The sequence below is a fragment of the Babylonia areolata genome, chromosome 6, assembly GCF_041734735.1.
Source record: "Babylonia areolata isolate BAREFJ2019XMU chromosome 6, ASM4173473v1, whole genome shotgun sequence".
Lineage (NCBI taxonomy): Eukaryota > Metazoa > Mollusca > Gastropoda > Neogastropoda > Buccinidae > Babylonia > Babylonia areolata.
Window position 1 is genome coordinate 45,646,461 of NC_134881.1, and position 16,127 is coordinate 45,662,587.

General features: G+C 42.7%; 1 protein-coding gene across 1 annotated transcript in view; it reads left to right on the forward strand.

The window, feature by feature from the left end:
* The window catches only part of LOC143283083 (RNA-binding protein 28-like), a 34,791-nt gene extending 19,640 nt beyond the window's left edge, over positions 1–15,151 (forward strand). Inside the window, exons 11-20 of the mRNA XM_076589123.1 lie at positions 1,465–1,522; positions 2,143–2,252; positions 3,533–3,600; positions 4,628–4,766; positions 6,895–6,959; positions 8,054–8,209; positions 10,824–10,970; positions 11,667–11,741; positions 12,768–13,073; positions 13,700–15,151. Of these exons, the coding sequence (XP_076445238.1) occupies positions 1,465–1,522; positions 2,143–2,252; positions 3,533–3,600; positions 4,628–4,766; positions 6,895–6,959; positions 8,054–8,209; positions 10,824–10,970; positions 11,667–11,741; positions 12,768–13,073; positions 13,700–13,804 (1,229 nt within the window). The 3' untranslated portion in view covers positions 13,805–15,151. The remainder of the gene's footprint in view (positions 1–1,464; positions 1,523–2,142; positions 2,253–3,532; positions 3,601–4,627; positions 4,767–6,894; positions 6,960–8,053; positions 8,210–10,823; positions 10,971–11,666; positions 11,742–12,767; positions 13,074–13,699) is intronic.
* Positions 15,152–16,127: the final 976 nt, after the last annotated feature.

Genomic DNA, 16,127 nt, shown 5'->3' on the forward strand with positions numbered 1-16,127 from the left:
CAGGTGTGATGCTTGCTGTCTGGTGGCTCTAGACTGTAGAGGTCAGTTGAGGACTGAAGGTAGATGGCTGTCCAGGTGTGATGCTGTCTGGTGGCTCTAGACTGTAGAGGTCAGTTGAGGACTGAAGGTTGATGGCTGTCCAGGTGTGATGCTTGCTGTCTGGTGGCTCTAGACTGTAGAGGTCAGTTGAGGACTGAAGGTTGATGGCTGTCCAGGTGTGATGCTTGCTGTCTGGTGGCTCTAGACTGTAGAGGTCAGTTGAGGACTGAAGGTTGATGGCTGTCCAGGTGTGATGCAGGACAAAGACAAAAGATGAACAAACCTGTCATTTAGAAATCCTGCAGTACTTTTTTGAGGATTTGTTATAGCATATATTGTGACAGACATTGTCATCCATGTAATTCAGCATGCATAATATGAAAATGATAATGATATTTATTAACCCTTTCGCTGCCAGGAAAATAAGATTTAAGTGAAATCAATTTGCCAGGGGTTTTTTTTTCCAAAAAAAAGGGGTATATATTTTCAAGAAATTATGTGCTCTTTGTTATTGGAGAAAGGCCCATATAAGTGTATATTTTCTGAAAGGCAACTGAATAAAGAATACAAAACACATGATGTTTTCCCATTTTATATATTTTCAGTGAAATGCTGTTGTTTTGAAATCTGTTTTATTTTTTGTCACATTTTCAACCTGTTCATTACAAACATTAGTCAGGTAATTTGCACTAAAATATATTTTCTGGACAAATGGATAATACCTGCACACCCCTCTCCCACGGTCACTTTACCCAGTTCTCACCAGACCGCGTTGGCTGAGTGCCAAGAAAATCGCTCACACTGCATCCTGCTAATAATTCGGTCACTTTCTGTCGTCTGCTACAGCTGTACAGTTAGCATCACTCCCTGACAGTCGTATCTTGGCCAGTCTCTTCATTGCTCTTTTATTTTCTGTCAAATCGTCCTATAAAAGTTCATCATTGTCTTCTCCATCAAATTTATACTTCAATTCTTTCTGAGCATCAGCTAAAGAAAGCAATCTTGGTTGATTTTGGGCAACATGATCAGATGTTTTGAGCATGGAGTCCGACATTTTGTCAAGCGAGCGAGGAGAGGAGCCAGGCAAACAGTGCGGCAGTAACCCAACCAAAACGTTCAAATAAAGGACTGCCTCATGATGTAGATGGGGTTTCTAGCTACCAGTATTTTTGTCAACGAACTCAGTGCAAACCAGGGAAAAGCCAGAGTATTTCGATGACGAGTTATCTCATCATTGTGGCAGCGAAGTGTACATGCTTGCGCTGACGAGTTATCTCGTCTCATAGGCAGCTTAGGGGTTAAATGCTTTAACTCCTCAGCACAGAATCGCAGACTGTTGACAGTCACCATCTGTCAGGAACAAAATGGTCACAAAAAATAAAACCATCCATCGCAGAAGGTACAATGGAGTGCTGTTTGTTTCAGAGAAGGCAAAGCCAGTCAGGAAGAGTGACGTGGATGAGGGCAGAACTCTCTTTATCAGGTGTGTAATGTTCAAAAGAAGTAATAATGAATAATAAAAATAATGATCAATATCATCATAATGATAAAATCATTTGATGACAACAGTGATGATGATGAAATACTAATACTTATACTACTAATGATAGTAATAAAAATGATATTAGTAATGATGATTATACCTTTTGCATTTTTATATTGTACACTTACTTGCATAATGCTGCTTGGTATGCTTGTGCACGTGCACACACACACACACACACACAGACACACACACACACACACTCACTCACTCACTCAAACAAAAGCATGCACACATATGCATGTGCATGCACACATACACAGAAGGAAGCAAAATGTTGAATAATGATCTCCTCATCCTGTAAGCGATGTATGTCTGTGTGTCAGGAACGTCCAATAATGATCTCCTCTTTCTGTCAGCGATGTATGTCTGTGTGTCAGGAACTTCCAGTAATGATCTCCTCCTGTCTATGTTTCAGGAACGTCCAATAACGATCTCTTCCTGTCAGCAATGTATGTCTGTGTGTCAGGAATGTCCAATAATGATCTCATCCTGTCAGCAATGTATGTCAGTGTGTGTCAGGAACGTCCAATAATGATGTCGTCCTGTCTGTGTGTCAGGAACGTACCCTTTGAGGTGTCTGAAGAGGAGTTGGAGGAGGTGTTCCAGGAGTTTGGAGACGTGGTCTATGTACGTCTGGTGATGGACAAGGTGTCTGGACAGCCCAGAGGTAGGGACAGGGTGGACAGGCACTGTGGCTGGCTGGTTACAGTGCAGGACTGTTAGTCTGAGGGTTCTTGGTTCGATCCTTGTAGAAGTCAGTTTTTCCAATCTGCCGTATCAGCACATGTGTCAGCCTGGTAGTTCCTTCATCCCCTTCATTTGTTTGCACATGAAGAAGATTAAATGTGAAAAAGATTAAATGTGAAGAAGATTAAATATGCAAGTTAAAGATTGCGGTGATCCATGTTGGTGTTTGGTTGGATACTGAAACAGCAGGTTGTAAATGATAGTACATGTAAAAGCCCTTTAGTAGATATGAGAGAACCCCCCGAAAATGGAGTATGACTGCCTACATAGTGGAGGTAAAAACCGTCGTACCTGTAAAAGACCACTGGTGTATATGGGTGAAGGTGGAGTCACAGCCCAGGAACAAAGAAGAAGTGAGGAGACATATGTGTATTCTGTGGTGTTGTCATCACCAGTGGGAACATATGTGTTGTTCTTTTTTATTGTCATCACCAACCAGTGGGCAGACAGTAATGTACAGCTGTGTGCTGTGACCCAGCACTGGTTCAGTTCAGTTCACCTAATCAAGGTGTCTTTGCGGTCAGACAATTCCATATACGCTACACCACATCTGCTAAGCAGATGCCTGACCAGCAGTGTAACCCAACGTGCTTAGTCAGGCCTTGAGGGAAAACAGAGTAAAAGAAATGAAGTGAGATAAGATACATAAATGAATGAATGATTAAATTAATGAATTAGAATAATACATAAAAGAAAAGAAATACGAAATGAAATGAGCTACTGAAACTGAAACTGAAAACTAAACAAATAGATACAGGAATAAAATGAAATAAAATATAGAAAAACAGTGATGATATGAATAATGATATAAATAACAATAATGGTGATATAAATAATTATACAAATAAACAAATAAATATAAACGCACACACACACACACACACACACACACACATTGGCAGTATTGGAGCCATGGCTTTTCTACTCTGATGATAAGTGTCAAGAACACATGAATTAGAAGCTGCTTCTGAAGAGCAAGAAACTCATTGTTTGAGAAAAAAAAAAAAGGTGAAGAAAATTCTCTCTCTGTCTCTGCCTCTGTCTGTCTGTCTGTCTGTCTGTCTGTTCATCTCTTTTCTCTTAACGTATGATGATATTATTGTAGCATGAAGCATTCTATCTGTTCAGCCATTCTATCTGTATCTTTCTTGTTTATTGTGCCCAGATATTATTGATGATGATGTTACTGTGTTTCAATAGGAACAGCCTTTGTACAGTATGTGCAAAAGGAGTCAGCAGAGGAGTGTATGGCCAGAGCTTCTGACAAGGTAAGACTGCATTGACTGTGGACATAGCCTGACTAGTGTCGCCATTGTGAAGGGGGGCAGTGTCATTGGAAGGCAGGGCAGTGAATTTATATTCACTGTGTCCAGGGCTCGCCATAATGCGGGGCAGTGAATTGATATCCACTATATCTAGATCTCAGCATAGGAAGGCAGGGCCTAGTCATCCTTTTCTGCCTTTTAAACCTTCCCCAGCCAAAGCCAGGTCCCCATTCACACCTGTGTGGAGATAGGACAGTTGGAGTGAAGCACCTTTCCCAAGGAGGCAATGCCATGCCGAAATGGGGCTTTGATCTCTGACAACTGGTGAACACTAGACCACAAGTCCAGCACCTGATTCTGACGTGGGCTGCAGTTTATCCAAATTCCGAGCACACACAAGATCTAATGGAGAACGAAACAGGAGTGTGCACAGCCTGAGAGCTAGGGGAGTACCATCTCTGGATGGGTGCTAACCGTTAGACTGGAACTCCTTCAGGAAAATGAATAGCTACTGGTAAAGTGATACCATCACTCTTTAGGCAGTCTGTTAATTGTCACTGTGCCTGTAGATTAGCTTTGTGTGTGTCATCATCTGACTGTTTTGAAAATCTTCATTTTTGTTCTTCTTTGTTGTCATTTTTATTAAACTTTCATCTCTCCCTCTCTCTGTTTTTGTTTTTTGGTTTGCTGCTATTTTTAACAATTGTACATTTTCTTCTCTCCTTTTTGCTGCTATATTTTAATAATTCGTTCATTTTCTGCTTTTCGGGTTTTTTTGTTTTTGTTTTGCTGCTATTTCTTAACAACATTTGTACATTTTCTTCTTTCCTGTTTGTGCTATTTTTAACATTTATACATTTTTTCTCTCCTGTTTGCTGCTATTTTTAAACAACACTTTTACGTTTTCTTCTCTCTCTCTCTCTCTCTCTCTCCTTTTTGCTGCTATTTTTAACAAAACTTGTACATTTTCTTATCTCTCTCCCCTTTTTGCTGTTATTTTGACCCAGCACTATGTGTGACGGCTGTGCAGGATGGAGGCCTTGTGGTCCATGGGAGACAGCTCCTGGTGGTGCAGGCGCTCAGTCGGACCCAGGCCCAGACCCAGAAAGCCCAGGCCAAAAACAAGGAACAGAAGGACAACAGGAACCTCTTTCTGGCCAGAGAAGGATGTGAGTACATTGCTTACATTGATGTGTTGGGGTGTGCTCTGCTGGGCTGTTCTGGGCTTCAGTGTACTGTACTGGGCTTTTCTGGGCATTAGTGTACTGTACTGGGCTTTTCTGGGCTGTTCTGGACTTTAGAGTAGTGTACTGGGCTTTTTTGGGCTGTTCTGGGCTTTAGTGTACTCTACTGGGCTTTACTGGGCTTTATTATACTGTGCTGGGCTTTTCATGGCTTTAGTGTACTGTACTGGGCTGTTCTGGGCTTTAGTGTACTCTACTGGGTTTTCCTGGGCTTCATTATACTGTGCTGGGCTTTTCTGGGCTTCAGTGTGCTGTACTGTGCTTTACTGGGGTTTTCTGGGCTTCATTGTACTGTACTGTGCTTTATTGGGGTTTTCTGGGCTTCAGTGTGCTGTACTGTGCTTTATTGGGGTTTTCTGGGCTTCATTGTACTGTACTGGGCTTTCCTGGGCTTTGGTGTACTGTACTGGGTTTTCCTGGGCTTTAGTGTACTGTACTGTGCTTTACTGGGCTGTTCTGGGCTTCAGTGTACTGCTCTGTGCTTTACTGGGCTTCAGTGTACTGTACTGGGATTTCCTGGGCTTCAGTGTACTGGGCTGTTCTGGGCTTTAGTGTACTGTACTGTGCTTTACTGGGCTGTTCTGGGCTTCAGTGTACTGCTCTGTGCTTTACTGGGCTTCAGTGTACTGTACTGGGATTTCCTGGGCTTCAGTGTACTGGGCTGTTCTGGGCTTTAGTGTACTGTACTGTGCTTTACTGGGCTGTTCTGGGCTTCAGTGTACTGCTCTGTGCTTTACTGGGCTTCAGTGTACTGTACTGGGATTTCCTGGGCTTCAGTGTACTGGGCTGTTCTGGGCTTTAGTGTACTGTACTGTGCTTTTCTGGGCTGTTCTGGGCTTCAGTGTACCGCTCTGTGCTTTACTGGGCTATTCTGGGCTTTAGTGTACTGTACTGTGCTTTACTGGGCTGTTCTGGGCTTTAGTGTACTGTACTGTGCTTTACTGGGCTGTTCTGGGCTTTAGTGTACTGTACTGTGCTTTACTGGGCTGTTCTGGGCTTCAGTGTACTGTACTGGGCTTCGGTGTGAACAGTGAGGCAGTAATTATGTGGGTTGTGATCATGTGGGTTGTGGTGGTCAGTGATGTAACATGATGTGGTTGTGGTGGTCAGTGATGATGTGGGTTGTGGTGGGCAGTGATGATGTGGGTTGTTATGCGCAGTGATGTGACATGATGTGGTTGTGGTGGGCAGTTATGTGACATGTGTTGTGAGGTGCAGCGATGTGACATGTGGGCAGTTATGTGACATGATTGTTGTGATGAGCAGTGATGTGACAATGTGGGTTGTGTTGTGATGGGCGGTGATGTGACATGATGTGGTCAGTAATTTGACAACGTGGGTTGTGTTGTGATAGTGATGTGACATGTGGGCAGTGATGTGACATGATGTGGTTGTGGTGGGCAGTTATGTGACATGTGTTGTGATGTGCAGCGATGTGACATGTGGGCAGTTATGTGACATGATTGTTGTGATGGACAGTGATGTGACATGATGTGGTCAGTAATGTGACCATGTGGGTTGTGTTGTGATGAGCAGTGATGTGACCAGATGTGACAATGTGGGTTGTGTTGTGATGAGCAGTGATGTGACATGATGTGACAATGTGGGTTGTGTTGTGATGAGCAGTGACGTGACTTGTGGGCAGTGATGTGACATGTGGGCAGTGATGTGACATGATGTGACATGTGGGCAGTGATGTGACATGATGTGACATGTGGGCAGTGATGTGACATGATGTGGTGTGATGGGCAGTGATGTGACATGTGGGCAGTGATGTGACATGATGTGGTGTGATGGGCAGTGATGTGACATGTGGGCAGTGATGTGGCATGATGTGACATGTGGGCAGCGATGTGACATGATGTGGTGTGATGGGCAGTGATGTGACATGTGGGCAGTGATGTGACATGATGTGGTGTGATGGGCAGTGATGTGACATGTGGGCAGTGATGTGACATGATGTGGTGTGATGGGCAGTGATGTGACATGTGGGCAGTGATGTGACATGATGTGGTGTGATGGGCAGTGATGTGACATGATGTGTGATGGGCAGTGATTCGTGCGGGCACACAGGCAGCAGTGGGGGTGTCTCAGGAAGACATGAAGAAGAGGATGAAGGTGGGTTGTCCTTTCTTGTTGTATTGTAATGTATTTTATTGTACTGTATTGTACTGTACTGTACTGTATTGTACTGTATTGTACTGTATTGTCCTGTACTGTACTGTATTGTACTGTATTTATTGTATTGTATTGTATTGTATTGTACTGTACTTTATTTTATTGTATTGTTCTGTGCTGTATTATATTGTGTTGTATTGTACTGCATTGTAATGTGTTCTGTTGTATTTTAGTGTATTGTGCTGCATTGTATTGCATTGTGTGACGTTTTTTTCACAACAGATTTCTCTATGAAATTTGTACTGCTCTCCCTGGGGAGGGCAAACCACCACAGTCCCATGCCACTCTTTTTCTTTTCTTTCCTGCCTAGAAGTGTATTTGTCTTTGTATTGAAGTTGATTTTTCAAATTAAAATTTGACCAGGGACATAACCCTTTTGCTGCTGTGGGTTCTGTGACATGTGTGCTAAGTGCATGCTGCATGCATGACCTTGGTGTAGTGTCTCATCAGAAAGACTGGCACTCAGACCACCATCAAGTTGTCGTGGTGGAGGGGAGAGGAAAACTTCCAGTCTGTATATAAGACTGGAACCTGTGGACCCTTGCCTCTTAGTGAAGGGTATTGCCACTGGGCCACCGGTCCCCACACTGTCTGTGGTCTGACACAAGGCTAACCCCTGATAATGCCGTTTGTTTTGTGCTTACTGAACATCTATACCACTGTGATTTTGTCTGGTTGTGTGTTTTTTCATTCATGAACATTTTCACTCAGATAAGATAGTCCTTCAGTCTTTTTTTCTTTTCTTTGTCTTCAGTTGGTGTTTTTTGCCATGAAGAGAGAATGCGCAGTGAAAGATTTTCAACATGAACTCTAACAACTTTGTTTCCTAATCAAATGAACCAGATAGGAACCATGTTTGGTGAAACTGGATTTTCCTTTCCTGTCAAAGGAAGTTTTCATGACACACCCACACACACGCACACACACACATTTCCCCACCCCGACCCCCCACATACAAACCATAAACAAATATATTGATTGTTGCTGTTGTAAATTTGACAGAGGAACTGTTCCCTGTGGTGCTGTGTTGACAGATTGAACTGGTGAAGCGTGACAAGCTGAAGAACATCAACATCTTTGTGTCCTCCACCCGCCTGTGTATCCACAACCTGCTACCCCGGGTGGATGAGAAAGAACTGAAGACAGTGCTGCGTCAAGCTGTCAGTGAGCCTGCGATGAAGATCACAGAGGTGAGGGGATAAAGATAACTGACATGTTGTTCCCTCCACAGAGGTGAGGGGATAAAGATAACTGACATGTGTTCCCTCCACAGAGGTGAGGGGATAAAGATAACTGACATGTTCCCTCCACAGAGGTGAGGGGATAAAGATAACTGACATGTTGTTCCCTCCACAGAGGTGAGGGGATAAAGATAACTGACATGTTCCCTCCACAGAGGTGAGGGGATAAAGATAACTGACATGTTGTTCCCTCCACAGAGGTGAGGGGATAAAGATAACTGACATGTTGTTCCCTCCACAGAGGTGAGGGGATAAAGATAACTGACATGTTCCCTCCACAGAGGTGAGGGGATAAAGATAACTGACATGTTCCCTCCACAGAGGTGAGGGGATAAAGATAACTGACATGTTGTTCCCTCCACAGAGGTGAGAGGATAAAGATAACTGACATGTTGTTCCCTCCACAGAGGTGTGGGGATAAAGATAACTGACATGTTGTTCCCTCCACAGAGGTGAGGGGATAAAGATAACTGACATGTTCCCTCCACAGAGGTGAGGGGATAAAGATAACTGACATGTTCCCTCCACAGAGGTGCGGGGATAAAGATAACTGACATGTTGTTCCCTCCACAGAGGTGAGGGGATAAAGATAACTGACATGTTGTTCCCTCCACAGAGATGAGAGAATAAAGATAACTGACATGTTGTTCCCTCCACAGAGGTGCGGGGATAAAGATAACTGACATGTTCCCTCCACAGAGGTGCAGGGATAAAGATAACTGACATGTTCCCTCCACAGAGGTGAGGGGATAAAGATAACTGACATGTTGTTCCCTCCACAGAGGTGAGGGGATAAAGATAACTGACATGTTCCCTCCACAGAGGTGAGGGGATAAAGATAACTGACATGTTCCCTCCACAGAGGTGAGGGGATAAAGATAACTGACATGTTCCCTCCACAGAGGTGCGGGGATAAAGATAACTGACATGTTGTTCCCTCCACAGAGGTGAGGGGATAAAGATAACTGACATGTTGTTCCCTCCACAGAGGTGAGAGGATAAAGATAACTGACATGTTCCCTCCACAGAGGTGAGGGGATAAAGATAACTGGCATGTTCCCTCCACAGAGGTGAGAGGATAAAGATAACTGACATGTTGTTCCCTCCACAGAGGTGAGAGGATAAAGATAACTGACATGTTCCCTCCACAGAGGTGTAGGGATAAAGATAACTGACATGTTGTTCCCTCCACAGAGGTGAGGGGATAAAGATATCTGACATGTTGTTCCCTCCAGAGAGGTGAGAGGATAAAGATAACCGACATGTTGTTCCCTCCACAGAGGTGAGGGAATAAAGATAACTGACATGTTGTTCCTTCCACAGAGGTCAGGAGATAAAGATAACTGACATGTTCCCTCCACAGAGGTGCAGGGATAAAGATAACTGACATGTTGTTCCCTCCACAGAGGTGAGAGGATAAAGATAACTGACATGTTGTTCCCTCCACAGAGGTGAGAGGATAAAGATAACTGACATGTTCCCTCCACAGAGGTGCAGGGATAAAGATAACTGACATGTTGTTCCCTCCACAGAGGTGAGGGGATAAAGATATCTGACATGTTGTTCCCTCCAGAGAGGTGACGGGATAAAGATAACTGACATGTTGTACTGTTGGTGTTGACACTGTGGCAGGGACTCTCTGTGTGGCTGTATGGTGGTGGTGGGGGGTGAGCGATGTGGGGGTGGTGCCACTGATGGGGTGCAAATGATGGGGCAGCAACAGAAGAAAAACAATACTCCAGTGACACATTTACTGTTACCTCCACCATTGTTGCTACTAGTTCTCACGTATTGCTACCAGTCAGCATCAGGTGGTGGACATGTTCCATGCTATGATAGGTAAATGCCAAATGATGTCCACATGTGGGAAGTTTGTGTTTGCAATGACTCAGTAGTCAGCAGTGTAGTATAGTACTTCCCAGTATAGTACCACACAGTGTTGTTTGGCATGAAAGTGCAGTAAAGTAGTACAATATCTGCATGCAGAAAATCACAGTGCAGTTAAAATACATACAATAATCATTATTATGTAGAGCCTAGTTGAGATACGTATACAACACACACAACAATCATTATTGTGTAGTGCTCAGTTAGAATACATATGATACAATACACACTATAATCATTATTATGAAGTGCACAGTTAAAATACATACTATACACACTATAATTATTATCATGCAGTGTCCAGATAAAGTACATGTGATACAGTACACACATTATAATCGTTATTGTGTAGGGCCCACTTAAAATACATATAGTACAATACACACTATAATCATTATTATGTAGCGCCCAGTTAAAATACATGCTACAATACATACTTAATCATTTTGTGCAGTGCCCAATAAAAATACATACAATACAATACACACTATAATTGTTATTGTGTAGTGCCCAGTTAAAATACATGACACAATACACACTACAATGTACAATCATTATTATGAAGTGCCCAGTTAAGATACATATGATACAATACACTGTGTAATCATTATTGTGCTGTGCATTTCTGATTCTCTCTTCTTTCCAACGCTGACCTGTCTGTCTGATTGTGTGACAGTGCCGAGTGATGCGTGACCTGGCCAGAACCAAGCAGTCGGGCGTGGCCAAGTCTTTGGGGTACGCCTTCGTCAATTTCTCCACCCATGAACACGCACTGAAGGCCCTTCGCTCCCTCAACAACAGCACCGTCTTTGGAGACAGCAGGGTACGCCTCTCTTTGTGTGTACCTGTCCTTGTCTGTGGTTTGTGTGTGTGAATGTCTGTGGTTTGTGTACAGGTGTGTGTGTGTGTGTCTGTCATTTGTAAGTGTGTGTGTCTGTCATTTGTGTGTGTGTGTGTGTGTGTGTGTGTGTGAGGCTTGTAACGTTTACTTTGTGCGATGAGGTCAGATGAAAGGTACTGATCTCTTTCTTAAAGATAACCACAAGGAGTAAAAAAAATAAAATTGCTTGGGGGCAAAATTTTATGTGTAAATTTAGATAGGTCCCTGGTATGATAGCTGTGAAATCCACTCAAGTGTTTTTTGGGGATGTGGGAGGGTTTGGGGGGGACCTGGGGTGGTGGGAAAGGTGGGTATTTCTTGCGCTGATTTCGTTTCTCTTTGTCTTGGCTCTGGAGTAGAATAAAAAAAAAAAGGTAGACTTTAACAAGAACACAAAGATGTATTGAAGCAAGGGATTATGAAGTATTGTACAGTTTTGTCAAGAGCTGTATGTGATTATGGTGTGTTGTACAGTTTTGTCAAGAGCTGTAAGTGATTATGGTGTGTTGTAGTTTTGTCAAGAGCTGTAAGTGATTATGGTGTGTTGTACAGTTTTGTCAAGAGCTGTAAGTGATTATGGTGTATTGTACAGTTTTGTCAAGAGCTGTAAGTGAATGTCAGTTGTGCTGTGTTGACCAGAGGCCCATCGTGGAGTTCTCCCTGGAAAACAAGAAGGCGCTGGAAGCCAAGCAGAAAAGACTGGAGAAGAGCAGGGTGAGTGGGACAGGTTTTTATTTTTACCTCAGTGCATTTCCTCTGTGTGTGTGTGTGTGTGTGTGTGTGTGTGTGGTTGTCTCAAGGCCTGACTAAGCGCATTGGGTTAAGCTGCTGGTCAGGTATCTGTTTAGCAGATGTGGTGAAGAGTATATAGGTGGATTTGTCCGAACACAGTGCCGCCTCCTTGAGTAACAGAACTGAACTGTGTTTGTGGGTGTGAAGAGGGGGGGGGGGGGTATCTGTATTTTGCGATCCTTTATATGCGTGCATATGCCTGTGACCCATTTGTAGTAACTCAGGATTTTTCTTTTTTGTTGCTGTCCTGTTGTTTGGTTTTGGTTTTGTTTTTAACTGAGATTGACCGAGAGATCAGCCTGTATGATCTGGCTTCTAGAAACTGGTCACACATTTATATGTACACAGAATTTTTGCAAAACAAAGCCTCCAAAATTGTCCCTGTGAAAGTACCATGTTGATTTGTCAATGTCCCTGTACAGATGTGGTCAGGGATTGCTTAGTTTTACTGGTATTCTTATTGACATTGACACCAACCTTGATGATGAGGTGAACATGGGTAATACCCCAGAGTCTGGGAAAAAAAGAATATAAAACAATGAACTGATGTGTCAGTGATAGCACAATGTGAAAGCCTTTTTCAACTTGAAAAAATTCTGTTAAGTGTTGTTATGACTAGAACTCATCAGTATTGATATAGATCCCTTGCTTTACCAGGCCAGTGATCAGACACATGACCTCCTTCTTTTTGTTTCCTTTTTAATGCTGTATTCTTTTTAACAGCATGTGGTACCTGCTGTTACAATGGCTACTGCTACCTATGGTATTACTACTGCTGGTGCTACTGTCACTATCATTTCAAATACATACTGTGCCACACATTATAACACAACAAAATACAGTGCAGTGTGACACAATGGAGTACAGTACAGTATCACATTATTAATCCACCAGAGGCAAAATGTTGTGCCAGCTGATGATCATGATGATTGATGTGCTTTGTTACAGGCCCAAGCTGCCAAGAAACAGCAAGAGAAGGGAGCTAAGCAGCAAGAGAAGGGAACTAAGCAGCAGAACAAGGGAGCTAAGCAGCAGGACAATGGAGCTAAGCCAGCCAGGCCCAACAAGAGGAAGGTACAGGTGGACAGGACGCAGGACCAAATTGCCAAGACGATGCACAGTGGCGCCCCCAAGGGCATGCCCAAGAGGTTCGGACCCAAAGTGCGGCACAAGAAGCGACAGCAGCAACAGCAACAGCTGGGCAAGAAGCAGAAGCAGAAAGTGAACAGACCTAATCAGCAGCCTAAGCCGAGGGTAAGTCCACTGTCCAGTTATGTCAACTGGGAATGGTGAGTTTCAGTTGTTCGGTGTCCACCCTGTTGCTAACACCTGCAGTGGCAAAGAACTTTACTGGTGTGCTCAAAATGTTGATGCTGGTTACTTGCAGTTGTGTTTGCACTTCCACTTGGAACGGAATTGTTTCTGTACGTTTTGCTTGAACGTATATTGAAAAAGAATTCCATTTCATTATTAATTCACTTTGAATGATGGATTAGACTTACTTGCATAAATGCATTTGGTGGTAATGGAATTGTCACCTGCCTGGAATGGTTGCCATCTCAGTACCTGTTTGTGTGCAAGTGCCTTTCAACAGCATTCAGTTTTGATTTCATTTGTTTTTGAAAATACATTCCTATATATAGGTGGATTTTATCAGTGTGGGTACTTATAAAAATAAATCCAGGTCTTATTAACTATATTACATTGAATTTAGAAAAAAAAAGTATTTTTAGAATTTCAAGCAACCAGGCAAAAGCTAAATGATCTTACATGCTGTAAGCAATCCTTTTAAATGACAAGCAGTGTCAGCTGAATTTCAAAATGCCAATGAAGCAGACTGTGATGGATTATGAAGAGTGTTGTATGCGTATTTGCTGCAGACGATGACGAAGAAGAACAAGAAGAAGAAGGAAGTGAGGGACAATGTGGACAAGCTGATCAGCAAACACCAGGGGAAGAAGAGGCGCTGGTTTGAAGCATCATAGGCATCATAGACCTCACACAGCGCCATCAAGATCCACACCCATCATTTGTTACACCACTCTTTCAGTGATGGAAATACACTTCCACGCAGAAAGAAAAAAAAATATAAGAAATGGTGCTCTCACTGTAGCACTGCACTTTGAGCCCCAGTTCCACACAGGGAGATGTGTTGTGACAGAAGAGTAATACACAGCACTGAACAGCCTCTATCAATGGGAGCTCGGTGATGCCAACTTTCCCCATTTCTTTATATTTTGTTTACAACCAGTTCCAGTCAGTTCCTGCGTTAAACAGACGTCAAAATTTGTTCTGAGGAGTTTGTTTTCAGCCAGCTATGGTCACCTGCCTGCTTTCTTGTTGCAAGCTGCTGTGGAATATGAACAGTTGCCCTGTGGGGGGAAAAACAGATTTCCAGTCAAAAAATTGCTTTGTGTTCATCCCCCTTTCTTTTTTTTTTATAGTCACTGTGGAGGAAACATCTTTTCATGCAGTTGTTTTCCATGTCATTTGTTTTTGAATTGTTCATTCCTGGTATATTATCATCATCAGTGCGAATTTTCTCCATGCACAGAAATGTTATGCCATTACTAGATTACATGTGTGGGTACATGAAAGTTGATCTGTGTTCTCTTCAGCTTACATGATATCTGATTTGGAAATTCTGTTTAAAAAATTGCATCAACTCATACTGACTCCATAACGTCGTTTCATCTTGAAAGGTACCAATTAAAGAAAACACAGTTGGTGTGTAAGAGCTACACAAAGCAGTCATCTTTACAGTTCATGTAAATTATTATGTGCTTTGCGTTTATGGAGGATGTTAACTGATGTTCCAATGATTATGGAGTGTGGTGATTGTGTGGATCATAGTCACAGTGAATATGGAAAAAATGAGCTTGACTGCTACAGTGAATGGGTGACGAGTGCAACTGGTGTGTGCGTGTACGTGTGTATGTGCGTGCGTGCATGTGTATACGGGTGTATGTGTTTGGCTAACTTGTGTCAGTGGAGTTACTGATGAAGTATGTGATATTATGGAATGTTCAATCTTTTGCAGATGAAACATGTTCTGAAGATACCTGATTATGATGCTGATGTGACAAAACTGAGTTTGTTCATGTTTTATTATTCAGCAAACGTGTGCGTGTGTGTGTACATGTATGTGTGTGCAGGGGAAGGGTTGGGGGAGGGGGGGTGGCGGTGCATTAGTGCATATACCTGAATGCACATTGGTATTTATGTGCTTGCTACCTGCAGTTTGTAGGTATACATGTGATAATTAAACATGTAGTGTGTACATGACAGCATGACTGTGTGTGCATTGATTTGTTTGTGGCAATAACTAAAATAAAGTCATTGATCAGTATAATTCAGTTATGTTATGAAACTGAATAAATTTGATCTTATGCGCATGTACATATGCATGCACACCCACATGCACGCACACACCCTCACACGCACACACACACACCGTCACAAACACACACACACACACACTGTACCACCCTCCCACTTACATCCATCTGCACCCATGACCCACACACCCACACCAACCCAATATGATTTAAATGGAAAATGTTAATGTTTAGATCAAATGGCAAACAAAACATTTTAATGTATTTGATGATGATGATGATATGGATTCTTATATAGCGCCAATCCTCTAAGCACTTTACAAACACGGGGTCATTTGCATAACCATTTGCCTACTTAGGTAGAGTTAACTGATGGCTGTCATTGGGCACTCATCTTTCGTTTCCTGTGTCGTTCAGTCAGGTTTAAGTCACGCACGCATACAAACTAAAACATGTAACATATTTCATGTATGACAGTTTTGTTTATTTACCCCACCATGTAGGTAGCCATATTCTGTTTTCGGGAGTGTGCATGCTGGGTATGTTCTTGTTTCCATAACCCACCAAATACTGACATGGATAATAGAATCTTTGACGTGTGTATTTGATCTTCTGCATGCGTATACACACAAGGGGGGTTCAGGCACTAGCAGGTCTGCACATTATGTTGACCTGAGAGGTCGGAAGAATCTCCACCCTTTACCCACCAATAATAGCACTGAATGCCAGATACATCCATTGGCACTGAATGTCAGATTCATTTATTAGTGCTGAATGTCAGATGATACTTGTGTTTCACAGAAACAAAGTCAGAAATAAAGTGGAAGTTTTACCCAGTCTGTTGGACCTGTCTAATGCCACTCCACTTTTATGACAACTGCACACATGCTTGATCTTACACAATTGAAAACATGAAGATTTGTAAATACCACATACATGGCAAGGCTATCCTATCTGATAATGTCTGGAG